This window comes from Pongo pygmaeus, chromosome 15, assembly GCF_028885625.2.
Source record: "Pongo pygmaeus isolate AG05252 chromosome 15, NHGRI_mPonPyg2-v2.0_pri, whole genome shotgun sequence".
Classification (NCBI taxonomy): domain Eukaryota; kingdom Metazoa; phylum Chordata; class Mammalia; order Primates; family Hominidae; genus Pongo; species Pongo pygmaeus.
Window position 1 is genome coordinate 91,032,311 of NC_072388.2, and position 27,926 is coordinate 91,060,236.

Here is a 27,926-nt window from a genome sequence, read left to right on the forward strand (position 1 = left end):
CCTCATTTAGAGGAACTAAACAAAAAGAGCAGATGCCACTGAAAGACAACATGACAGAAAAAAAAAAAAGTAATAACATAAACTACAAAAAAACAAAGATACAGAAAGTCCAGAAATATAGCAACAAATGTTCTCTTTTTAATTTTTGAAAGTCTAATACAGTGATGCTTGATTATGACTTTGTTACTTTAAATTTTATTTCCCTGACCACTACTAGTGAATTTGAGTATTACTTTTCATGTTTACAGGGCAAGCTGGATCTGTCCTTCTGTGAAAACCTCTTTGCATACATTGCCCAAGATTCTACTGAGTTGTATTTCTCCTGTCCATCTGTAAGAGCACCTTGTATAGTAGATACGAAGCTTTTTCACCTGTGCTAAGCAAATATCATTACCATATCTGCCATTTTTCTACTGACTCTATAATATCTTTTGTCATGTAAACATTTTAAATACTGTATAGTCAAACATGTTCTACTTTGCTTTTACAGCTTCTTAGTTTTAGTCTTGGTTAGGATCCTCCTTGCCCTTAGAATGTAAATGTACTCTTCCAGATTTTATTACAAGATATTTTGTAATATATCTAAATCTTTAACACAGTGTTTCTTAATGGGAGTGGCTTTGGCATTCCTTGCCCAATAAATGCCATCTATCCCCAGATAATCAGCACCACTCCCAGTTGAGAATCCCTGCTTTAATACAATTAGACTTTACTTTTGTTTATGATGTAAGATGGGGGTCTGTTTTTTTTTTTTCTTTCTTCCTTATGGACAGCTGGTTTTATCAACATCGTTAATTAGATAAGCTATCCTTTTTCTCATTAGATTAATTTAGATTTTAGTTTCAAATTCTCAAGTATATCCTGGGCTCTATTTCTGGATTCTCCTTAATCCACTAATCTAGTCAATATTGTATCGATTTATGGCTCTATTATGACATCTAGTAGGCAGGTCTCTCCTCACTGCATTATTTCTCATAAATTTCTCATAGTATTCTCCCATGTAAATTTAAAGTCAAGTTTTGCCATCTTCAATCAGTGTGATAGCCTTTTTACTGTGTCATCCTGGATAGGCCACAGTCCCCAGTTATTCAATCAAACATAATCTAGATGTTGCTGTGAAGGTATTCTGAAAATGTAATCAAAGTCCTTAATCAGTTGAATTTAAGAAAGGCACATTATTCTGGATAATTTGGGTGGGCCCAATTGAACCAGTTTTAAAGTTCTTAAAAGCCAGGGTTTAGGCTTCCCCCTAAAAAAGAAGAAATTCCTTCTTTGGACCGCAGCTTCCGCCTGTGCCTATGGAGTTCCATCCTGCTTGTGACTTTCCTTTCCTGGCTGCCTGTGGACAACAGCTTTGGCCCATGCCTGCTGAGTTCCAGCCTGCCTTTGATGTGGGCTTCCCATCTTGACTGCCAACCCTACAAATTTCAGACTTGCTTAGCCAGCCACTACAATCTTGTAGCCAATTCCTTGTAATAAATTGCATGTGTGTATCCATATATATCACATATATAAATTTGACACATATACATACACACCCTACTGATTCTGCTTTTAGGAGTTGAACCCTGATTGATATATAGAGGGACTGAAATTAAAAATTTTAAATAAAATATTTACTATTCAAAAATCCACAAAACTAAATTTAGTGTGAAGGAAATTTAAACTTTCAAATGATTTTTTTTTTAACCCCACACCATTTGTACTTATGAAGTTATTAAAGCTTAAATCTACACTTGGATTTTTTCCAAAATCAGCATTTAGATTTTGTTATTCTTTCTACCAGTCGTTTGGTTTTTACTTCATTAATTACAGCTTTTATTTTTATTAATTCTCTCAATTTCTTCTCATTTATTTCATTCTTCTTTTAAATGTATATTACATTTTAAATTTTAAAAAATAAAACTAGTTTTAAAAGAAGATTTGGCTGGGTGCTGTGATACATGCCTATAGTCCCAGCTAGTCAAAAGGCTGAGGCAGGAGGATTGCTTGAGTCCAGAAATGCAAGGCTGTAGTGCACTATTATGATCACACTGGTGAAGAGCCACTGCATTCCAGCCCAGGAAACATAGCAAGATTTCATCTCTAATTAAAATAAGAAAAAAATGCCAGGCATAGAGGCTCACGCCTGTAATTCCAACACTTTGTGAGGCCAAGACAGGAGGATTGTTTGAGCCCAAGAGTTTGAGACCAGCCTGGACAACAAAGCAAGACTGTCTCTAAGAAAAAAGAGAAGAAGATCTGGACTTCCATTCTAGCAGTTCCACAGACTGTATACTCTGGATCCACTAGAAATTACTAAGAGTATTAGATAAAATACATCTTTTTAAATGTATTAATGAGCTGACAAGAAAGTAAGTATAAATGGTCAATAAACCTATTAAAAGATGCTTCACCTCATTGGTAATTAGGGAAGTGCAAATTAAAACCACAGGAAGATAGCCCTTCTGCTATGGCTTGAATGTATACCCACAAGTTCATTTGCTGAAAACCTGATTCACAGTGTGGCAGTATCGGGAGGTGGGGCCTGATGGGAGGTGTTTGGTTCATGGGGGCACCACCCTCATGAATAGATTAATGTCCTTACTGTGGGAGTGGGTTCATAATCAAGGGAGTAGGTTCCTTACAAGAGGAGGAGTTTGGCCCCCTCTTGCTCTCTCATCTTACCCTCTCTTTGCCATGGGATGATGTAGCAAGGAGGTTCACCAGTTTCTGGCACCTTAATCTTGGATTTCCCAGCTTCCAGAACCCATGAGCTACTAAGTTTCTGTTCGTTATAAATAAACCAGTCTGCGGTATTCTATCGTATCACCACAAAATGGACTAAGACACTTCCTACCCATCAGATTGTCAAAAACTTTGAAAGTCTGATAATGTGAAGTGTTGACAAGGATGTAGAACAAGAAGTCATGTGCCTGCTAGTAGGAGTAAATTAGCACAACCACTTCAGAAAACAATTAATCATCTAATAAAGCTGAAGTTGACCATATATGTCCTATAACTCAGCAATTCCAATCAAGATATACATCTAAAAAAACTCTTGTATGTTTAGAAGATATCTGAAATACCTGTTATTAATAAAATGGGTAAATTATATATTAATGCAATGCATACAGAAATGAAAATAATGAATCACCTACATACAGTAACACACAGTAATATGACTGAATCTCATAAACACTATGGTAAGTTTTTTAAAAAAGCAAGTCTCAGCCGGGTGCAGTGGCTCACGCCTGTAATCCCAGCACTTTGGGAGGCTGATATGGATGGATCACCTGAAGTCAGGAGTTCAAGAACAGCCTGGCCAACATGGTGAAACCCTGTCTCTACTAAAAATACAAAAATTAGCCAGGCGTGATGGTGGGTGCCTGTAATCCCAGCTACTTGGGAGGCTGAGGCAGGAGAATCACTTGAACCCAGGGCAAAGGTTGTAGTGAGCTGAGATCATGCCCTTGCACTCCAGCCTGAGCAAAGAGTGAAACACCGTCTCAAAAAAAAAAAAAAAAAAAGCAAGTCTCAGAAAAATTACTGAATTTACATATAGTTCAAATTCCATTTACATAGACTTCAAAAATATGCAAAACCAAACAATGGATTGTCTGGAGCTTCAAACCTATGTGATAAGAACCATAAAGAAAACAAGCAGAAAAAGAAAAAAGAAAACCAAACAAAATAAGGAGGTAATAAACCTAACATTTTGGAATAGTGGTTGCCTAAGAGGTGGAAGATGAGAATGGGATGTGAAGGGGTGCATAAGGAACTTCAAAGGATGAAGTTTTATTTCTTACACTGGGTGGTGACGGTGTGGGTATTTGCTGCATTGTTAGCCTTATATTTTACACATATTATCTAAATTGTTTTGCAGCCATTTAATACTTAATTAAAATGTTAAAACTTTATTAGGAAGTATATCTTCACTTACTTGGGACATTAATGTTCCTGAAGAACAGCATAATTACCTCCATTAATGTCAGGTAAATGAATTTTATCATTTTCTACCAGTTATTGACAGTCTATTTATGACATAGAAAAGCTTCTCCTAGGCCGGGCATGGTGGGTAATCCCAGCACTTTGGGAGGCCAAGGCGGGCGGATCACGAGGTCAGGAGATCGAGACTATCCTGGCTAACACGGTGAAACCTCGTCTCTACTAAAAACACAAAAAATTAGCCAGGTGTGGTGGCGGGCGCCTGTAGTCCCAGCTACTCGGAAGGCTGAGGCAGGAGAATGGCGTGAACCTGGGAGGGGGAGTTTGCAGGGAGCCGAGATAGCGCCACTGCACTCCAGCATGGGTGACAGAGCGAGACTCCGTCTCAAAAAAAAAAAGAAAAGTTTCTCCTAAATCTATCTAAAAGCACGTTGTTTTGGTGTCCTATCTCTTCATAGGGGTTCATTTTTATTTATTCCTTATATATAATTTTTGTATGTATGAAATATAGCATGTAATAGAAAAATATTTTAAAGGATGATGTTATTATACAAAAGAAAAAGATTTAATGGGATAATATATATTGTTTTAAACCACGTGAAATGAGTGCTCACAGAGGTACAAATTTAAAATTTTGTTGAAAAAAGAAAATTACATGCCAGGCGCAGTGGCTCTCGCCTGTAATCCCAGCACTTTGGGAGGCTGAGGTGGACGGATCACCTGAGGTCAGGAGTTTGAGACCAGCCTGACCAACGTGGTGAAACCTCATCTCTATTAAAAATACAAAATTAGCTGGGTATGGTGGTGCGTGCCTGTAATCCCAGCTACTTGGGAGGCTGAGGCAGGAGAATTGCTTGAACCCGGAAGGCAGAGGTTGTGGTGGGCCAAGATCACGCCATTGCACTCCAGCCTGGGTAACAAGAGCGAAACTCGGTTTCAAAAAAAAAAAAAAAAAAAAAAAAGAGAGAGAGAGAAAATTATAAAGTTAAAATTATAGATTAATTTGGGTGTTTTTCTCCCCGAAGACTTCTAAAATACCTCTACGTGCCAAAAAATTTAAATGTCCTATCATCTTACATTTGCTGTGTCTACTCTAAACTATGACACCTTAGGGAAATCCTGGGTATCTTGTTCACTGTCAGCCTACAGCAGAGGGCTGGATTCAGGGTAGAAAATTTACTAAATGAACAGTTTAGGAGATTATTTCCAAGACAAAGACTCTACAAGTAACTGTTCCATGAATAATAAAACCTACAAGAGAAAACTATTTTGTCCTACCTGTAATGATATCACTTTTCCTTCCAGATTTTCTGCCTTTTTCTTCCATTCAGCTATAAGCTGTTTTTGCTTTTCGAGTTCAGCAGAATACATAGCTTTTTCCTCTAAAGAGAAAAGAAAGTTAACATTAGTATTTTGCAATCGTGTGATAAATTAGAATGTTAAGCCATTTTAAATTTTAATAATCCAATGAAAACAGTTCAAATGTCTCAAACAGAAAATAATATATGCCTTAGTGATAATGTTAAGTGGTACTAAAGTAATAAGATCACTTTCCTCCGCCTAAACACTTCTCCATCTTGTCTATCTTGCAGATTCTTCTCTCCTTTCATAACTCTTCTCAAATATTTCCTCTTTGGCAACACTTTCTCTACAGTCTCAGTTCCACACTGCTTTGTAAACATACCCACTCTAATAATTACATTATACTGTAAAGTAGACCTCAAATTTTTTTTTTTTTTGAGACAGAGTCTCACTCTATCACCCAGGCTGGAGTGCAGTGGTGTCATCTCGGCTCACTCACTGCAACCTCCTCCTCCAGGGTTCAAGCCGAGTAGCTGGGATTACAGGCATCTTCCACCACACCTGGCTAATTTGTGTATTTTTAGTAGAGACGGGGTTTCACCACATTGGCCAGGCTGGTCTTGAACTCCTGACCTCAGGTGATCTGCCCACCTTGGCCTCCCAAAGTGCTGGGATTATAGGCATGAGCCACCGTGCCTGGCAAGAATTCTTATATCTAAAATTTAAGATTTCAACCCTGAAGGGACATTTAAAGTTTTGCTTAACATAAAACTACAAGTCCTTGTTACTTCCTCATTCTCATATCCCCTAATCACCTCCCACAACTAGCAGTTTATTTACTGTCAATAATTACTGAATGCATGAATAAACAAATGGATGGATGAATGATCTAAAGTGAGTAAATGTAAGGATAGGAAGTAGAATGTGAAAAGGTATATTTGGTTCTCAGGGTAGAACTGCTCTGGTTACTATTATTGTGTCTCCAAAAAAGCATCTTCCATATGGACTAGAAAATGTAGTTACCTCAAAGCATAGATGAATAGCTATGAACATGTGAATCACCATTTCAAAGAACAGTAATTAATGATGATTATCTGAAGTAGGTTCAACCCCCAGCCCTTATCTTAAAACCTAACTATTCTTTTTATGTGCGTATCTCTCTTTCTTTGTATGCTCCTCTTTATTACTTGATCATCTTTCTTTGTATTCTCCTCTTTATTACTTGATCATCTTTCCTTGTATTTCCTCAACTCTCATCTCTCACTGGTAATAAGATATTAAAACAAATTTTTAATAATTACTAAATAAAGTTTATTTTCTCATCTTAATTGTAAAAGGAGTCCAAATTAACTTTTTGATGGCTACTCACCCTTCCCCTCTACCAGTGGGTAACCTTTCAGAGATTTCCCCATGCCTCATCTAAAATAGCTCTCAAATTAGGCAAAATTACCAATAACTACAATTTTTCTTCATTGAAAGAGTGACCGTAGAGCTTACCTTGTTGGAAATGCTCTAGTACCATCTGCAGGTTGGCCAGTGACAGAGCATACTGCTTTACTTGTTCCTGAGAGACAGAAAGCTGCAGCACAGTTTCATCCCTTTGCTTGGAAACTACATTCAACTGTTCTTGCAACGACTCTACCTGCACACTGGCTTGATGGCTTCAAACAAAAAGAATAAAAGTCAAACTGCTTCTATCTATTTAGATACTTTAAGAAGAAGAAGCCACCTTTCCTATGTCTTATTACTTTATTTTGTTTTATTTCTTTTTTTTTTTGAGACAGAGTCTCGCTCTGTCACCCAGGCTGGAGTGCAGTGGTGCAATCACAGCTCACCGCAACCTCCGCCTCCCAGGTTCAAGCGATTCTCCTGCCTCAGCCTCCTGATGCCCTCCACCACCATGCCCTGCTGATTTTTGTATTCTTAGTAAAGATGGGGTTTTACCATGTTGGCCAGGCTGGTCTCAAACTCCTGACCTCAGGCAATCCACCCACCTCGGCCTACCAAAGTGCTCGGATTACAGGCATGAGCCACCGCCCCTGGCCTCTTATTGCTTTAAATTCAAGTTAGATTTCAAAGTATTTAGATGCTTTAGTAAGATGAAACATCCTACATTTTATATTATGGAAAAATATACATAAAATTTACCATTTTAACTGGTTTTAAGTGTACAGTTCAGCGGCACTAAGTACATTCACACTGTTGTACAACCACCACCACCATCCATCTCCAGAACTTTTCTCACCTTCTCAAACTGAAACTCCATACCCATTAAATAGTAACTCCCCTTTCCCTTGAAAACTACCATCCTACTATCTATCTCTGTTAATGTGATCTTTCCTACACTTTACTGCATTAAATTCAAGTTAAATTTCAAAGAAACTTGAAGAGTTCTTCTGGTACTTGTTGCCCTGTTTTTGTAAATTCAATCACTCTTCCTGTGAAAGTGACTTTGAACAAATGGCAGTCCTTTTAAAGACTAAGAATTAAGTTAAATAAGAAAAGTCAGCAAAATAAAAATGTAGGCCAGGTAAGGCGGCTCTCACATGTAATCCCAGCCCTTTGGGAGGCCAAGGCAAAAGGACTGTTTGAGCCCAGGAGTTTGAGGCTGCACAGAACTATGATCACACCACTGTACTCTAGCCTGGGCGACAGAGTGAGATCCTGTCTCTAAAAAATACAAATAAAAGAAAAAGGTACAAATGAATAGCCTGCAATTTTTGTGCTTCCAGGCTAAAACTCTAAGATGTAATTTATCATAAAATGTTTTGTAAGGAACCCTGGAAGTCATTTTGTCCAGCTCCCAATTTAATACAAAATGGATCCTATGACACTCCCTTGCCTTTGACCCCCTTGCATTCACGGTGAACTCACAACTTTCCAAAGGCTATCCCACTGATGAACTGCTCTGAATATTAGTTATCTTTTACTATCATCTTTCTTTCTGCCTATATTAAACACAATAACCTCTATCTCTGACTCCAGAGATTCCTAAGAGGTAGATATAGATATAGCACCTATCTAGGCTTATGTCACTGGTGTACTTCCTTAATGTATAATGATTACATTCAAAATACTGCAATAGTCTCCCAGGGGTTTTAATTTCCGGTTAAATTCTTATTCAAGAGCAGCCCATTAAAGCTCATTAGGATCAACTCATTTTGAAGAGACTTTACCCATTAGCACCCTCTTGTGGAAAGAGCATAAATTGGTAATCAGAAGATCTAAATTCAGCTCCCAAATATCTCTGGACCTTGTTCAACTTTGCTGGTTAGCAATCACTCAATGGGTGACTGTAGGAATGAAATGAACTATGATGGCACTCAAAAAGTTAATAAATACCAGGTGTTACTACTGTTAAGTAAGGGCTCACACCACCATAATCCGGTTTGTAGATCTGAGGTACTCATACAACAAGTATTTACTGAATAGCTGTTAAACTCTGTGTAATATATGCTATGTGATAGGTAGAAAACGAATGGGCCCATTCCTACCTCCCAGTGACTTTACATTTCACTGGGTAGGAGACAGTATAGGACACGTCGACAATTACCTGTACCCTAAATTAAAATATAAGTGCCCTCAAACTATAAGACTCAAACTAAGTATTATGCAAGTTCAAAGGAAAAACATCACACCAGGAAGGTTTGTTTTTGGATATGACAAGTGGGGTGCTAAATAAAGCACCCTTTAGGAAGAAAATGGAATTGAAGAATAGGCAAGATTCATAGAACAACTTGCTGGGGATCAGGTTCACTCTTCAGGCAGAAGAAGGCGTATGAAAAGAAAAAGCAGAAGAAAAAGAAATAGGAAAACAGTGGCTCTGAGAAAGTGAGTAATACAGTTTGGCTGGATGTAGCCGATAACATGAAATAAGGCTAAGGTGGTAGGAGCCTGGGACCATCCTTGAGTCAAGACCAGTTTTTGAAAAAAGGAGTAAAAAGATCACAGCTCTATGTAAGGAAGGTTATTCTGGAAGTTATTATGAAAAATAAATGAAAAGTGCAGAGACTAGAAACTATTTTAATTAAGAGAAAATAAGGGCTTGAAAAGTGCAAAAAAAGAGTGAGAATACAGAATGTTACAGCATTTCTGCCAAAGTGAAACATACAGCCAAATGATCACTCATTGTTTTAATCCCCGTTTTAAACAAGTTTTCCAGCTGAGTCTGAAGGTATAATAACATACTCTGCAAAGGTGGGGTAGGGGTTAATTCACAGGAATATTGTCTCTACTGGCCTATAATTTATTTGCAGACAGATAGAAACGATTATCTCATTTTATCTCCCTTTGTGTCATAAATAGTAAAAAGATAAATAAAAAGATACATATACAACTAATAGGAATATAAATGGACACCATTTTTTGTGAAATAATTTGGCAATATAATCTCAGAAGTTTTAAAATGCTTCTTGATCTAGAAGTTCCATTTCTCAAAACTTACCCTAAGGATATAATCTGTCATCAACACAAAAATACATGTCTTGGGATATCACGTCAACACTCAGTGATTTTGAAAAGTTAAAACACATAATAAACGACTGCGTTAATCATGGCAAATCCAAATAATGGCATATTATGTAGCCATAAAATATTGCAAACAGACATGGCTTAACATGTACTGACATTCATATTATTGATAGAAACAGGTTACAAAACAGTATGAATATTATAATCTCAGTTTTGCTTTAAAAAGGGTATATAATATGTACACACAGACATAAAAGTATAAAAAGGCACACAAAAAGATTATCTCTGGGCATGTGGGGCTCTGTGTGATTTGTGTGATTTTCCTAAATGTGAAAAATATAACCTTTTTATAACTAAAAAAAAAACAAGAAAAAAATTTTATTGAGAGAAATAAAAATCTAAAATATATAAACAGGGACCTGGTCACTCAAGAGTGCTAATAAACCCAGTTAATTCTTCATACTGACCTTGGTCTCTACTTTGCTACTTCCTTTACTCTCTTCCTGCTAACATCCACACCCTGTTCGACTTAAGATCATTTGATGAAAAATAAAACCACATAAATAGTTATTTGGGAGTTGGACAGAGCCATTTAAAATCAGTCAGAATTTCAAACTATACTCCTAAAATGGTAAGAGGCAGTGATCTAGGGTGATGGACAAGACACAGAGAGTTTGAATGCCAGATCTACTTAAGAGTCACAGACTCAAGTGTGAAACCCCCACACACACTCTGTGTGCCTACCTTGGGCAGGTTATTAAATCTCTTTACCTTCAGTTTCTCCATCCATAAAATACAGATAACGAATTTTGCAAGGATGAGCTAACATACAAAAAATACTTACTGAGTCTGATATTTAAGAAGTGTTCAGTTAAAGTTAATGCAAAAAAATGAAAAAATTACCTTGCATTTTCCATTGCATTAGAGGATGAAACTAGCTTTTCCTCCAATACTGTGACTTTCTTTCTCAGTTTAGTCTCTCTATCTTCTGCAGCCAAAGCTTCACGCGTATAAGAATCTTCTGATTCTAAAAGGTGATTACGCAATCTCTCTAGCTCTTGGTTTGACCGAAATTCTTTGTCACGTAAACGTTGAACCTAGGTAGAGGACATTATTTTTCTTTTACAAAATGCTCCCTTTCTGCTGCTACAAACCATTTTGTTATCAAATCTTTTTCCCATTATTGAAGATATTAATTGTATACCAATTTCTCATACTGCAAAATGTATTTATGCTAGGAAAAAATTATCTTGAAATCATCTTGAATATGTATCTGGAAGCTTTACTTCCCAAAATCTTATTCCCTGTGGCTATAATGGAAAATGGAATTATAAAATTCATTCTGTATGAAGTACTCTTTGTGACAGGCCACTTTTTCAGCAAATCTCATTTTTTTCATACTTTATGGGTGGGCAATTTTTCTTATATCCAAGATATGCCATGGTTTTCACTTTTGAAGACTGAAATAAAATGCACCATGGGAGATTAAAATTTTACTACCGCACAGCAGAGGAAGAGTAAGAAAAATCACCTAAGAGAGAAATTCATTTTCATTGATCACCTTTCCAGTTCTCTTAATAGTTATTAAACTTATGGTTTGATTCAGAATTCTTTTAAAGTGAAAGTATACCTCATTCTGCAGGGCAGTATTTTCCATTTGTTTTTGTTTCAGGGCCAACATGACTTGGTCTCTCTCCTGTTGAAACACAACTGTCTTCTCCTGCATTGATTTAACTGCATTTAAAAGCTGATTTAACTCTCCAGTCTTGCCCTTTTAGAAAGAAAAAATTTTAGCTTTAAAAAAAACACACACACATATTTTAAAAGAGACATTTTCTTCACTCAATTATTAATTCATTTAATTTTTAAATTGGGCAGCCTCTCAATTTACTCTTCGAGTAGGCTCAGAGAGACTCCTAATTAATTTAAAAATGTAATTAACTATGTCAAAGTCATGAAAAACCAAAAAAGTCAGAGAATCTGTCACAGTCTAGAGGAGCCTATGGAGCCATGACATCTAAATACAATGAATATAATGCGGTATCCTGAATGACATCCTGGTACAGGAAAAGGACATTTAGTAAACATCAAGGAATTCGAGTCAAGTATGAACTTTAGTTAACAGTAACACTTCAATATTGGTTCATTAGCTGTGGCAAATACCTCATAACAATGTAAGATGTTAACAAGGAAAACTCAGTATGAGGTCTATGAGACCTATCTTTGCAAATTTTCTATAAATTTAAAACTATTCTAAAAGAATAAGTTTATTAGAAATGTTTTAAAAGGAACCCAAAGGACAAAAATGTCTTCAAATTTACCCTATACAACAAAGTATTCAGAACCCCCAAATCAACAAAAAGTGTACGTGTGTGCACACGTGTGTGTGCTGTCCATTCATAAAGCTTCCACAATTGTTATTAGAGAAAGTAACTTCACTGCAAAAGTAGGGCCACGCGTTTCAGACAATAGCTGAAATCCTAAAAAGCACAAAAACGTGTCAGGCTGCTTTACAGCCACTTTCTTTCTTTGTTTTTTTTTTTTTTTTTTTTGAGGTGGAGTCTTGCTCTGTTGCCCAGGCTAGAGTGCAGTGGTGTGATTTCGGCTCACTGCAACCTCCGCGTCCTGGGTTCAAGCAATTCTCGTGCCTCAGCCTTCCGAGTAGCTGGGATTACAGGCATGCACCACCACGTCTGGCTAATTTTTGTATTTTTAGTAAAGACAGGGTTACACCATGTTGGCCAGGCTGGTCTTGAACTCCTGTCCTCAGAGGATCCACCCACCTCAGCCTCCCAAAGTGCTGGGATTACATGCGTGAGCCACCACGCCCGGTCTACAGCTGTTTCTTTTCTCCATTTTAAATATGCATATCATATGAACCTATTTACAGTTTAGTATATTTTTAGTTTTCATGTAAACTTTCCATTTCTTTAAGAATATATACTATATCCCCCAGGATAAATCATTATAACCAAAATATAAAACAATCTGTTCCTTTAATATTAACACTTCTGGATAGGGAGGCCAATATTTTCCAAATAGTTTTTCGGTTAATTTTTTTTTTCACATTACAAAGAAAGAGCAAATGCTTGAGAAATTAAATAGATTTGAGTATCTCCTGTTGAGAATATCCTTTTCTCCCTAAAAAAACATGTTACTCATTATATTCAAGATATAATCTAAAGGTACTTTTAAATTATATAGAGAGTATTGGAAGAAATTAGTTTACACTAATTACCCTCAAGTAATACAATAGTTAAGTACTACTTAGCTAACTTAGGGAAGCTTCCTAAAAGTGAGGAGAGCCTTAATAATATCTGCACACTTTAGATCTGTAAATGTCAATGAAATAGAACTAAATTGTACAAAACGCTAAAACTCCAAAATATCTATAAATGACAGAAGACATCATTGTACTTTATTCCTCTGTTTTACTCTTATAACCTTAAGAAGCTAGAGCCAATTTGGGCTAGTGAACAATAGGAAGCTCTAGCCTCTAGGACTCTCTTCACATCATAGACCAGTACCATTAAAGCTACGAAGTTATCTCAGAAGAACACCTTAACATTGATAATCAGTGTGCCTACTTCATCAGATGACAAAGGAAAAAATGAAGTTTTCACAACTTTAATCCAAGACTCTAAGAGGGAACCTAACTGGCAAATGAAGTTGACTCACTTTGTATCTTATGCTTGGCAGCATGTAATGCTCAAGAAGCACTAGTTGAATATTTTATTGTTTTGCCTATCGTCTCTTTTCAAAATTTCTGCTACTAAAAGCATAGAAATCACAGTAAAAAGGCACTACCAAACAAACCCTACACAGCACCCTATACACTACCAAACAAGCCCCACACTATACTATCATATAGTACAGTATAGTATATAGTGTAACAGGAAATCCTCAATAATTCTTACTAAAATGAATTGCATATAAAAATTTAAATATTATCAAAAGCTACTGGCACTATCCATATAACTGCTATGAACTCCTGTTTTATAGCTGAATAAACCAATAAGGTCAAAACATACCCAAAATCACATCAGTGACAGAACTGGGATTAGAATATTTACTGAGCCTACTATGAGAAAAGTATTACTCATGGCTAATACTTTTCAAATTCCAGGCTGTGACTAATCAATTCATAAAAATCAATTTAATGAGTCATTCAGCACATTTTCTTATTAGTTTTTTTTAATTTCTAACCCAAGTCACTGTACCTGAATAGCACATTCTTTTCTTTTTTTTTTCTTTTTCTTTTTTATTGAGACAGTCTTGTTCTGTCATCCAGGCAGGAGTGTAATGGCATGATCTTGGCTCACTGCAACCTCTGCCTCCTGGGTTCAAATGATTCTCCTGCCTCAGCCTCCTGAGTAGCTAGGATTACAGGCACCCACCACCATGCCCGGCTAATTTTTTGTATTTTTTTTAGTAGAGACAGGGTTTCACTATGTTGGTCAGGCTGGTCTCAAACTCCTGACCTCAGGTGATCCACCCACCTTGGCCTCCCAAACTGCTGAGATTACAGGCGTGAGCCACCGCACCCAGCCAGCACATTCTTTTTCAAACAGAGTATCACATGTAATAAGAGCAATTTCTGGTTCCTGAAACTTTTCAGTTACACACACACACACACACACACACACACACACACACATTCTTACTGTGTCACAATATGAAATATATTTCTTACTGCAGATGGTTAAAGACGTATGTGTATTTTACAGTGCTTTCCTTATATATAAGAATCTCTAAAATGTTAACAGCTACTGAAATATACCTAAAATTTGATTAAATTGAAGTGACTTCAAAATTCTCTCATGAGACACTTCTGTTTTCTAAAGAAAAATATTAAGTACCACTTAGCAATCTGTAAAAAATTAATGTACTACCAAAAGTATTTGGAAATATCTAACAATTTGAGGGAGAACTTCCAGATGTCTCTGAGGAAAATTTACTTAGAATGAATCACACCTTGAAATGAATATTTCTAAATGAACAAATGCACAGTCCTCTTCAAAGACAATATAAATGAAATAACATTAAAAAAGGTCTCCTCCACCCCCAACTTCCTTCTACAATACTCCATCCAGAACATACCTGTTCCTTCTCTTTCAATAGCTGTTCAAAAGCAAGAGCCTTCTCCTTCATTGAGTGGCACTCAAACTCTTTTTCTCGCAGCATCATAGAAAACTTCATGTTAGTCTCCTGTAACGCTTGATATTCTGTTTCCTTTCCCCTGGATGTTTCCACTATTTTTTCATTTTCTCCTTTTAGTTTGCCAATGTCCATCTCTAGAATTAATATTCTCTCCTTCAGGTTTGTTACTGCCTGCCTCAAAAGTTCATTTTCATTTACTTTGTTAGTGAAATTTTCATTGGAAGAAAGTAGTTGATCACTTTTGGCTTTGATTAAGAGGTCTTTTTCCTTAAGTAACTTTTGCAAAACATCTTGTTTCTCCTTTAGCTGCTTGATTTCTGAATCGGTTTGTTCATGTTCTTTTCTTTCTAGCTCTGAGGTGGCAGCAATCGAATCAGACAATCTGTGATTATTTTCCTGGAGAGTTCTAATCGTTGCATCTTTTTCCTGTAGTGATTTTCTTAGCTCTTCTAACTCTTGCTGAAGCAATTCAGAAGATTCAGTTGATACATCAGACTTACTTGCTCTAAGAGACTCTGCAGACTGGGGAATAAGCAATGATGCAGAAGACAGCTGGGGTGAAATAATATCAAGTTTTCCTAAAAGAAGATCCTTGGTATTGCAAAGCTGCCCAATGCTGTGCTGAACTTGTGCTAATTCCTGCCCAAAATTTTTGAGTTTGGTTTCATTCTGCTCATAACTTTGGATCAGGCCAGTATAGTCCACTTGTAATTTAGAATTATTATCACTGTCAACCAAAACCTGTGCCTGAAGTTGGTGAAGCTCTTCCTGAAGCTGGGCTGACTCGTGTTGCATATTTTGTACCGTGGTCATCACCTGCTGCTTCCACTCTTCCATTTTCTTTACTTGCTGTTTTAACTTGTCACGTTCCTGTAGAAGCTCCTCAAATTGATTACTATTAACACCTCCAGCCTCATTACCAGTGCTGGATGTTTGTAAAACTGCCAATAAAGTCTGACATTTCTGACTTAGTGCATCTATTTCAATGTCTTTTTCTCGAATGATACGTGATAAATTCTGAATAGTTTCTCTAAACATATCTTGGCCACTACTTTCAAATCTAGTGGACAATTTTTTATTTTCATCTTGCAGTTTGATGAGAGCTGCTTCCTTGGCAGCAACAATATCCATCATTTTATGATATTCTGTTTTTAGATGGCTATTTTCCCTAGTCTTCTCATTCAAAACAGCGAATACCTTTTCTCTTTCCATAGCATAAGCCTGCAGTTGCTGTTGAAGGTAAACAACATCTTGAGTATAGGAAGTTGAAGAAATTCTAGCATGAAGAGCTTGTATCTCCAAATCTTTCTGCTGAATAATCTGAGTTAGTTTACCAACTTCATCTTTGGACAACTGATCAATCTGTTTAGTTAAAGATATATTCTTTTCATTTAGAAGTTTAATCTCCAGTTCTCGCTCTTTTATTCCTTTCACTAATCTTTCCGTTTCAGCTTTAGATAAATCATGCTTTTCACTTCCATTTTCTATATTAAGGCTCTGAACTTTTGTTTCTTGAAAAATATCAGAGTTATCTGTTTGAATGTCCTGTCTTTCTTCATGCAACTGGGTTTTGATTTGTTCAATTGTTTTTTGCAAACTCTTAATTTCCTCATCCTTCTCTAAAAAGAGCTGGGTGTGTGTGGCGTTCATTTGCTCATGCTGGTACCTAAACTCATCCATTTCCTTCTTTTGCTCTTGTAAAGACTGAAGTAGTTGCATCTTACTCTGGTTTTGATCTTCAATTATCTTTTGATGATGTTTAATTTCCTCTTCAAGATGTTCCTTGATCGTGTTCAGTTGAGATACCTCAGATGCTAGTTCAGTAACACTATCAAGGGTTTTAGGGTCAGCCACAGGTGCGGTTCGACTCTGCTGTTCCCTGAGTCTTTCTAATTCTTCTTGCAGATGATTATTTTCTTCTTTCATGGATCCAAGACTTCGGTCCTTTTCCTCTATGGTCTGTCTTAAAATTTCATTTTTTCTTAAGGCCTGAGAATATTTATCCAATTCCTCCTGCAGCTTTGAACTTCTTTCTTTAAGCTTTTCAATAAAAATTTCTTTCTCGTTTATAAGTTGTGTCAACTGCTTCTGCTCTTCTAAACTAGATGACAAAACGTCCTTAGTTTCTTTATGGTCAGTATCCATTTGTTCAATATTCTTTTTGAGTTCTGCTATTTCCATGTCTTTCTTTTGATGGAGTTTAATTAAATGCTCATGTTCCAGCTGTAAGGCAGAGGTATTCAAATTACGTGCATTTGACAGTTCTTCAATGGTTTTCTCATATTTGTTTGCTTCTTCCAACAGCCTCTTTTTAGCCCAACACAATTCTGCTTCTATCTCTCCTTTTTCCATTTTTAGAGTCTCCACAATAGTGTTTTTTTCCAGAGAAAGCTGATTGTTACCAGCAAGAGATTCTTCTAACTGATGCCTCACATCTTCACATGCTAAAACTAACTTTTCATTTTCCATTTTGACATCAAAAGCAACTTTCTTTAAATTTTCATTGAGCTGTTCTAATTCTGAAAGATTTTGCTTTAAGTTTCTAACTTCAGCTTCTCTTTCTTTAAGTAAGGTATCCTTAAAATTACTATTAGAGTCTTGATTTAGAGACTGCGTTAACTCATTCCTTATTCTAGAAAGCTCCTCCTCATTTTGTCTAATATGCTCCTTAAGTTCTAAATTCTCCTTCTGGATGCTTACATTACTTTCTTGTGATTTATTTAGCTGATCTACTAAATTTTCTACTTTGTCCTCAAGTTTCTGCTTGGTTAAATGTAAATCATTTAGGGCCACTTCACTTTGAATTAGCTTTTCTTTCTGTACATCTAACTCTTTAGTAATGTCCATTTTATCATCTTCAAGTTGATGAACTCTATTTTTTTCATCATTTAGATCTTGTTTCAGTTTACTGATGATGCTATCTCCTTCATTTTGTTGTTTTGATAGCTGATCTTTTATCAAAATCATGTGCTGAAAGAAAAATTTGCATGGTGACTTTACAACATGTTCTCATTTTAGTACTTAAAGAAAATTTTATAAAATCTCATACGTAATAGAGAATAATCCTCAAATATTTCTAATCCTTCTTAAAAACAGTGTTTTTCTATCAAAACACCCACTACAAAATTACTTATTACTATTTTACAGCAAATCCATCTTGTCTTTTTTTTTGAGACGGAGTTTCGCTCTTGTTGCCCAGGCTGGAGTGCAATGGCGCAATCTCGGCTCACCGCAACCTCCACCTCCGCCTCTTGAACCTCCGAGGTTCAAGCAATTCTCCTGCCTCAACCTCCCGAGTAGCTGGGATTACAGGCATGCGCCACCACACCCAGCTAATTTTGTATTTTTAGTAGAGACGGGGTTTCTCCGTGTTGGTCAGGCTGGTCTCAAACTTCCGACCTCGGGCGATCTGCCCGCCTCGGCCTCTCAAAGTGTTGGGATCACAGGCATGAGCCACTGTGTCCGACCCCATCTTGTCATTTTTTAAAGCATTTTAGGGATAAGAATTTAAAACCAAAGATGGTAAATAGTATTTTTTTTTTTTTTTTTTGAGACGGAGTCGCTCTGTTGCCCAGGCTGGAGTGCAGTGGCATGATCTCAGCTCACTGCAACCTCTGCCTCCTGGGTTCAAGCAATTCTCTGCCTCAGCCTCCCGAGTAGCTGGGATTACAGGCACCTGCCACCACGGCCAGCTAATTTTTTGTATTTGTAGTAGAGACGGGGTTTCACCATCTTGACCAGGCTGGTCTTGAACTCCTGACCTCGTGATCCACCCGTCTCCACCTCCCAAAGTGCTAGGATGACAGGCATGAGCCACCGCGCCTGGCATGTTGTTTATTTTTAACTCTACACTAGAGTAAGAGTCAACGAACTATAGCCATTGGCCAACTCAGGGATGCTGCCTGTTTTGTAAGTACAATTTTATTGAGAAATGGTCACACTCATTTGTTGATATCGCAACAACAGAGTTGAGTAGACTGAGACTATATGGCCTACAAGGCCAACGATATTTACTATTTAGCACTTTACCAAAAAGGTCTGTCAATCTCTATGAATTAAAATATTAATTAAATCACACCCATCATTTCTGTGTTTAGTCTACTTAGTAGAATGTGCTGCCTCACTGTATTTAATACAGCGTTACCTTTGTAGCTTCTTGATTCTGTCTGTCCAGTTCTTCTATCTCAGCTATCAGTGTTTCCTTTTCACTAATACTCTCATTGAGTTCTTGTTCCTTTGCCTCCAAATTAAGTCTTAAGTCATGTAATTCTGAATTTAAACTTATGTCTCTTGTAGCAGTACTTTTAATTACTTCATATTCATTGTTCAATTTTAAAAGCGACATCTGAAGTTTTTCCTGAAATGATAAAAGGAAAAAAGCAGCACATACTTTCAATTAGAGACACCAAAAGATTAAAAACATACATAGAAGCAAAACTTGGGAATCTATTTTAAGTGCTCTATATTGGAAATAGTATTGAACAATACCTCAATAATTGTATGTAAAATTCAACAAACCACATTCTTCATTCATGTGCAATTTTACTTGTAGCTTCAAGCAAAACATTTCTATAACCCTAGACAGATGCAACGACTGTAAGTTTGTCCTCTAGCACCAAGTTCTTCTTTATAAAAAACGTTCCCATTTGAGAGCCTCTCCTATCCTGCTCCACTGTGGCTACCCTTTATCCATCCCCTGGCCCCACCTACCATACATACATACTTTCCAAAATGTCCCCAAGTCTTTCTGCCTTCCTCACTTCCATTCTCTAACATCCAGTCATCAACAGCCTCAGACTAATAAAAATATAAAAAATCAACACTCCTTCACCCAAACGTTTAGCCTCTCTAATTAGAAAATAAAAGGTTTCTTTTCTCTTACTAAAGGAATTTCCCTTATTACTTTTGCTTCTGTCAGAACATGGAACTTTTTCTTGACCCAAGAAATAATCCTCCTTCCTTCCTTTACCTTCTAACCGGACTAGGTTCCCCTCTGTCACACCTGACATTCCTAAAGATAGTATATATACATTTTATAGTCTACTACCTGGTATTTAATGCTTTCTCCAAAATCTCAGAAGTGGGACAGTTCTCTATGCTTCAACATTATTTCAGTCTCTAGTTATGATGTTTGTAATAAACTATATATTAAAGCCTTCTTTCATTGACAGATTTTTAAAAATCAAACCCATATGGAATCTACTTTAAATAAGAGTCTTGAACCAGGCATGATGGCATTTATCTATAGTCCCAGGAGGCTACTTATGTGGCTGAGGCAGAAGGACTACTTGAGCCAAGGAGTTCAAGGCTGTAGTACACTATGATCATGCCGTGATCAGCCACAGCACTCTAGCCTGGGCAATACAGCAAGACTCTCTCTCTCTAAAAAATAAAATTTAAAAAAATAAGAATCTCAAATTCCTTCAAATAAACAGCTTAATATAAACCTTATAAAAGAAACTCAACATTGTTATGGAGAGTTGGTTGAAATAACAGAGATCCAATAAAAGCTATACTAGAGTATCTGTATCACAATTCTTATTTCCTTCTAATTCAAAAATTTATTCTAACTACAGCTGAAAGATGGAAACAGCATTATCTTAAGTCTTTCTAAAGTTATCTGTTCAAATTAGGAGAACCACAAACATTTTCTTTAGGTAGATCTTAAAAGCACACACAGCCTCATAGGTACTTTTTAAAAAAATTATTTAGTGTTTTTTTGTAGATATGGTGTCTCACTATGTTGCCCAGGCTGGTCTGGAACTCCTGGCCTTGAGCAATCACCCCACCTTGGCCTCCCAAAGTGCTGAGATTACAGCGTGAGCCACCACACTCGGCCCTCATAGGCACTTTCGGCATTCTTAATCAGTAAGCAGACACAACTCAAGGAAGAGCTACAATGGACTACTTAACATCAAAAGAAAGGAGAAACAGCTATCAGGACGAGCTACAGAAACCAAACACATCATGAAAAGGTTACAGGCCCTGCCAGGTAAGTGCAGAGAGTTCTGCAAACTACAAACTAGTGGGTCAGTCAGGTAAAGAGCAGAATATAATGGGAGCAAAAACAGGAAAGATAAAATATATATAATATAGTAATTTTTAAAACAACTGGGAGATACTGCTGGCACATAGTGGGTAGAAAGAGTGGCAGCAAGAATCCCACAATACACGGTGTAGTGCCCACAACTAAGAATTTTCCTGCTTAAATGCCAATAGCAGTCCCTTTGAGAAACACTGCATATATACTAATGTGGAAAGATGTTGGAAATATGGTATGTAAAAAGGGTATTTATAATATGCTGACATTTGTATTTTTTAAAGCTACTCATATATACAATCATACATGCATAGACATAGTCCAGAAAGAAACACTAGAAATTGGTAACAGAGACTGCCTCTGGGAAAGAGGTCAAGCCACAGAGGTACGAAAGATACTCTACTTGTACTGTCCGAAGGTTTTCAGTATGTATGTTTTCTGAACACATATATCAGAAAATATGCATCACTTTTGAAAATTAAGAATTTAATTAAGACACTGGTCTTTAACTTAATAATACTAGCTTACAACTCTCCTATATTTAAGCAACTACCTTAGCCAAGAAATTTACCCGAAGTGGTTCAAACATAAAAATACTTCTAAATACCTTTCCCTTTCAGAATCTTATTCCTTCCTTGCTATGAATACATACAATAAAGCCTTTCTTTCTACCACTGAAACTGTTGCTCTGTACCCCTATAAAGACCTTCTTTCGCTGGGCGTGGTGTCTGTAATCCCAACACTTTGGGAGGCCGAGGTGGGCAGATCACCTGAGGTCGGGAGTTTGAGACCACCCTGACCAAAATGGAGAAACTCCATCTCTACTAAAAATACAAAATTAGCTGGGTGTGGTGGCTGGCGCCTGTAAGCCCAGCTACTCAGGAGATTGAGGCAGGAGAATCACTTGAACCCGGAAGGCAGAGGTTGCGGCGACCCGAGATTGCGCCACTGCACTCCAGCCTGGGCAACAAGAGCGAAACTCCAACTCATTAAAAAAAAAAAACAGAACTTCTTTCTACCACTGAAACTGTTGCTCTGCATGCCTCACCACTAAGAAAGTACTGTCCACCAAAATGGACACATTCTGAAGCACATAAGCAGCATATACAGTTATTATAGTATGCCACTCCAGACCTCCTGACCTACCTGTGTATGTTCCTGCTGTCAGGACATCATCAGAAACCAAAACAGGACCTCCGCTTATCTTTTCTGCTTGACTCTGTGTGCCTACTAGCTTATTTCTAAATACGAACTCAAGCCAGCCACTTAATACTCTGAACTTTGCTCAGGTACTTCCACCTAGCCTGACAAGCATCAATGAGATCAGCTTTATTCTAAGGACTTGAGCTCAATTACTCAACATTCCATTTGGATATCAACTGGCCCTTGGCTGTGACCTGTTACACACACCATTTTAATTCTGCCCCCATTTTTACAGCACCCACCTTTTCTTGACTCAGTAATGACTTCTCTTTTTCTAAAACTTCGATATGCATTTTAAGTTTCAGATTGTCTTCAGCAAGACTGTTATCCTACAAAAATGTTAAAGCAGTGTTTTCAGGTAACAAGAAATTTCCAGTTTATAAAAAAGCAGGCAATCTATACAACTGTGTGTTTCTATTCAGTATTTCTTTAATGATATGTAATAATTATAAGAATGCAATACTTGGCCGGACACGGTGGCTCATGCCTGTTAATCCCAGCACTTTGGGAGGCCGAGGCAGGCGGATCACGAGGTAAGGAGATCAAGACCATCCTGGCTAACACAGTGAAACCCCATCTCTACTAAAAATAGAAAAAATTAGCCGGGCGCGGTGGCATGCTCCTGTTGTCCCAGCTACTCGGGAGGCTGAGGCAGGAGAATCGCTTGAACCCGGGAGGTGGAGGTTGCGGAGAGCTGAGATTGTGACTCCAGCCTGGGTGACAGAGCAAGACTCCGTCTCAAAAAAAAAAAAAAAGAATGCAACACTTATAAGAGTGTCTAAAATGAATGAAACCAGTCATGCATTTTCGACACTCTTACAGAAGACTTCCTTATTATGCTTGGAAAAATATAAAAATATATTTACAAAATAACTTCTAATTATTAGAAAAAGAAACAACTCTTTGAATCTCTTAAGGAAAATTAAAACTCATTTCTCACTTGGTATAGGATCTGCTTCCACTGTCTCTATGCACATAACATTTGTCAAAATTAATTTACCTGGTTTAAACTACTCAATCTCATTATTTCATTTTCAGCATCTGTAAAAACAGCAAATGAACTTGACATTAAAATTATTTAGAGTAACTTATTATCTTCAATATTAAACTCAGAAATGAAACCCAATTAAAACAAAGTGTATATAAGCACCACTGGCAAGCAGTGACAGTTCTGAGTGAAACATATATTTGTATTCCTGTTTTGTCATATCAAATAAATCATAATGTAAATGCCAGCTAAAAACCACGTTAAAATCCAAGTCTATGGATAAGTATAAGAAAAAACTGAAATTGTATTGTGGATGAGTCATAAGTTATTGCCTTGATAAAAATGCTAATGACAACCAGGTTTCAAAATGAATTGATTCATTTGAGAAGCAGGAAATAGTACATGGTTTAAGATTGGAGGAAAACAATTTAAAAGTAATATTTTATTATGTATATTTATACCACCACAATACCATAATCTCTAAATTAGCTAATGTGATTTAGATATGAATGCTGAGAAAAAGATCATTCAATCTGGTATTATAGATAGATCCATAAAAAGAAGAGGTACACAAAAAAACACAGCTGAAATCATTGATTCAACATTTACTCAGGAAATATTTAGCATTTACTATGAGGCCAGGTGCTAGACAAAAAGCTGGAAAAATTTAGCCCTTGCTCTCGAAGAGCTTACAATTCAGAGAGGAAGAAAAACTAGTATGCACAGGATTATAACATAGTATGACAGGGCAAGCACGAGGTGCTATGAGAACAAACAGGGTAAACACCTAATCCAGACTAGGAGGAGCAAATGGGGCCAAGAAATGGCAGTGCTAGGTACTTCTCAGTGGGGGTTAATACCTGCACTGAATTGGTATACTGAGAGTCGGCTAAAAGAGCCATAGAGACCCTCCACACAGAGAAAGCAGAAAATGCAAGGGTAACAGAGTGAAGAGGCAACATTGCTGGTTTAAGGAGCTATAGAAAATTCAATGTGGTTCAAGTTCAGAATGTCAGGAGCATGGGAATAGTTGAAACTGAAGAGGTGGGCAGGAACTAGATCGTGAGAGACATTATCATGTCTAACTGAGAAATTTAAACATCATCCCGGAGTTCACAGGGAGCTATAAAGTACTAAAAGCAGGGGAGTAACCTGCTTTGCATTTCTGACAAATTATTCTGGCTGCAGAATGAAAAAAATAGATTGAAGGAATCGTGGAAAACAGAGAATTTTAAAAGCTAACTCTTCAGCTGGGGGCGGTGGCTCATGCCTGTAATCCCAGCACTTTGGGTGGCCGAGGTGGGCAGATCACGAGGTCAAGAGATCGAGATCATCCTGGCCAACATGGTGAAACCCTGTCTCTATTAAAAATACAAAAATTAGTTGGGTGTGGTGGCACATGCTTGTAGTCCCAGCTACTTGGGAGGCTGAGGCAGGAGCATCACTTGAACCCCAGAGGTGGAGGTTGCAGTGAACCGAGATCATGCCACTGCACTCCAGTCTGAGCTACAGAGCCAGACTCTGTCTCAAAAAAAGAAAAAAAAAGCTAACTCTTCAACATTTACTATTGGCTAGACACCATCCTAAAGAGCGGCAGAAAGTAACTCATATAATCCTCATTACTAAAACTACAAGGAAGACACCATTATTATCCCAACCCTATAGGAGAAATAACCAACGCATAGAGATGTTAACCTGTCCAAGGTCAGCTAATTAGTGATAGAGTTCGATTGCAACCCAGTCATGTCCTTAACCACTGTGCTATTCTGCTCCATTCAGAGAGCTGCCATAGTTAACGTAGGCAAAAAGCAATTATGACTGGCTGAAGTAATTCTGTGTCAATGGAAATAGAAAAAAGAGGAAGGACTAAGGCAGTGGGTTTGTTTTTTAAGCAAATAAACTCATCTGGATCACCCAATATGATAAGTAAGTAAATGTATTATTCTTAGGTAAGTAAATTTATTTTTTAAATAAGTAAACTTATTTTTTAAAACATAAGTACAATTACTTTAAAATTTATTTTATTTACTGGTGTTTGGCCTATTTCATTTAGTACTAATTTTCTGTAACACAGAATACTGGTATAGTAACTAAATATCATCATGAGCATAGAAAATGGTGGAAGACCTATGGCTCTAAGCACTCAGGGCTTTGCTTGGATATAGGAGATCATTTCAAACAGCTAACGACTTTGAAGAAGAAAGGCTGTATTCCCTAACTGGAGGATGTAGGCTGTGATGAGTTACAGAAAGTATAGCAATACCTAATCCTTTTTAACAGGATATTCCTATTTGCAATCTATTAACTCTTACACTGAATCCAAACCACACAATGCTACCCAAATGATACACAGTCATTTCCAGGAATATGCCATTTACACTAAGTATTCAATTAGTGAAGCATCTGTCTCTAAAAACAACTACTATGCAATGAAACAGCAATCTGAAATAAGTTCCAAAGACTGTATACCAGACAGTGCTTGTTGTAGTCTGAACACTTCTTCCACTGATGCACTCTGGGCAAGAATTCTTTCCTTTTCTGTCATAGTATCACTTTGCTTCACAGCAGAAGGCTGCAATTTACTACATTCCAATTTCAAGTTTTCACATTCTTCCATTATTTGTCTCTTTTCCACATTTAGCTGTTCTTGTTCTCTCCTCAAAATATCTCTGTCATTTTCTGCAGAAGATAACTTTTTATTTATATCTTTTATTTTATCCTCAAGTTCTTCCACTTTTTTGGTAGACTCCACTTTTTCTGTTTGTAGAACTTGAATAGTTTTTTGCATCTCATAGATTTTAGAGAGATCAGTTTCTATAACTCCAGAGCCACCTAGAACATAAACACAAAACAAGGACATCAAATGTCAAGTACCAAGAAATAAACGGTTTGCTATATACAACTAAGAGATATAAGACAGTTCAGAATTTGGAAAGCTTGAAAGTTAAATTACTATAATAAACTAAGTGTTTTAAAATAAATAAGTTGGGGGAAAACATTTGAATCAACTACATAAAGGCCTATGTATCTTAGTTTGAAAGAAAGTGATAATATCTCTAATCATTTATTACCAAAGTATCATCACCAAAAAATGCAAAGAAATCTATAAATTATAACTATTTACCACAAAGGTAAAAAGGACATTTCCATTTTCACAGAATTTTTTTTTTTTTTTTTTTTTTTTTTGAGATGGAGTCTCACTCTGTTGCCCAGGCTGGAGGGCAGTGGTGCCATCTTGGCTCACTGCAAACTCTTGCCTCCTGGGCTCAAGTGATCCTCCCACCTCAGCCTCCTGAGTAGCTGGGACCACAGGCGAGCACCACCACATCCAGCTAATTTTTGTATTTTTAGTAGAGATGGGATTTCGCCATGTTGGCCAGGCTGGCCTCAAACTCCTGGCCTCAAGTGATCCACACACCTTGGCCTCCCAAAATGCTGGAGTTATAGGCATAAGCCACCACTCCCGGCCACAGAATCTTAAAAGCAGAGGTGCCACAGCAAATTTCTGGCACATAAGCAGAACTAGTCATTTACACTTCCTTATAACTTAGTGCAAGTTTACAGCACTGTCCTGGTCTTAGAATGCTAGGTCTATTATTTAGTTATGTCATCTAATATGTTAAATTAATAAAACTATCAACTGGCCAGGTGCAGTGGCTCATGCCTGTAATCCTAGCACTTTGGGAGGCCGAGGTGGGTGGACCACCCGAGATCACGAGTTTGGGACCAGCCTGGCCAATATGGCGAAACCCTATCTCTACTAAAAATACAAAAATTAGCTGGGCATGGTGGCAGGCACCTGTAATCCAGCTACTTGGGAGGCTGAGGCAGGAGAATCGCTTGAACCTGGGGGGCAGAGGTTGCAGTGAGCCGAGATCGTGCCAGTGCACTCCAGCCTGGGCAACAGAGGGAGACTCCATCTCAAAAAAATAATAATAATAAAGAAATAAAACTAATAACCTTGTTGTAACAGATTTTCAAGTTCTTCAATTCGCTCTTCATAGTCACTTAATTCTTCTCGATGTCGTCGACTTATTTCTGTCAATTTCTGTTGGTGTGCATTCTGCAGCACCGACATTTCATGTTGATGGTCATCAATTTCCTGACTTCGGTTCTGTTTTAGTTCCTTAAAAAATAAAAACAAAGTTATTCACATTTATAATCAATAAATTTACATAAGCTATATATTTAACTGTTGTCCAAAAGTGTGCATTATTAAAAAGAATTCTCAGAACATGTTAAGGCTGAAAAGAATTTAAACACAGACCCAAAATTAGGACTATTCTGAACAACTTCACCCTTTCCTTTCTTAGGTCTCAAAAACAGTTTTTCTACTTCTAATGAAGGAACATCAGCAAGAAAAGGCTAAAACAAATGATAAGTAAAACTGTCTTTTCCTTAATATCTGTGACCATGAACTTCTCCTTTTCCTAATGACACATTCTACCAACACCAGTGTCACCCCTCTGACCAGTCTGTACCTGCTGTTCCACTACTTCCATCCTCTCACTCAGCCTTTCCTTTCACCAGTCTTACTGGGACTCCCAAACTGTCAACCTGGCGCCTTCCTACCTAAGTTGAGCCCACTGTGTCTCTCGCAGGAACCTGGATCTTGAGCTGAGTCCATCGACTAGGGAAACTGGTTTGACAGGAAGCACCAGGACAGGTGCCCTCTCAAGAATCTGTCCACTGGGTCCCGCCACCCAGATTCCTAACACTCTTCCCACTCCTATCCAACCTGAGGCCAAAACATTCAACTCCTCCTTCAATCCTGCGGATGGACTACCCCGGGTTCTTCCAGTAAATCCTCTTTTGCTTTACTTGGCCAGAGATGGT

At 37.4% G+C, this 27,926-nt stretch overlaps 1 protein-coding gene across 6 annotated transcripts in view; it reads right to left on the reverse strand.

The window, feature by feature from the left end:
• The window catches only part of TRIP11 (thyroid hormone receptor interactor 11), a 71,774-nt gene that overhangs the window by 20,639 nt on the left and 23,209 nt on the right, over positions 1–27,926 (reverse strand). For 4 of the 6 annotated variants that reach the window (XM_054448716.2, XM_054448715.2, XM_063652021.1 and 1 more), the window contains 10 exons: positions 27,051–27,216; positions 25,560–25,922; positions 23,103–23,143; positions 22,345–22,431; positions 19,004–19,216; positions 14,800–17,829; positions 11,330–11,470; positions 10,603–10,796; positions 6,727–6,890; positions 5,206–5,309 (listed from right to left, as the gene is read on the reverse strand). In XM_054448716.2, the coding sequence (XP_054304691.2) occupies positions 5,206–5,309; positions 6,727–6,890; positions 10,603–10,796; positions 11,330–11,470; positions 14,800–17,829; positions 19,004–19,216; positions 22,345–22,431; positions 23,103–23,143; positions 25,560–25,922; positions 27,051–27,216 (4,503 nt within the window). The remainder of the gene's footprint in view (positions 1–5,205; positions 5,310–6,726; positions 6,891–10,602; positions 10,797–11,329; positions 11,471–14,799; positions 17,830–19,003; positions 19,217–22,344; positions 22,432–23,102; positions 23,144–25,559; positions 25,923–27,050; positions 27,217–27,926) is intronic. The other 2 variants (XM_063652019.1, XM_063652020.1) reach the window with 1 other exon arrangement.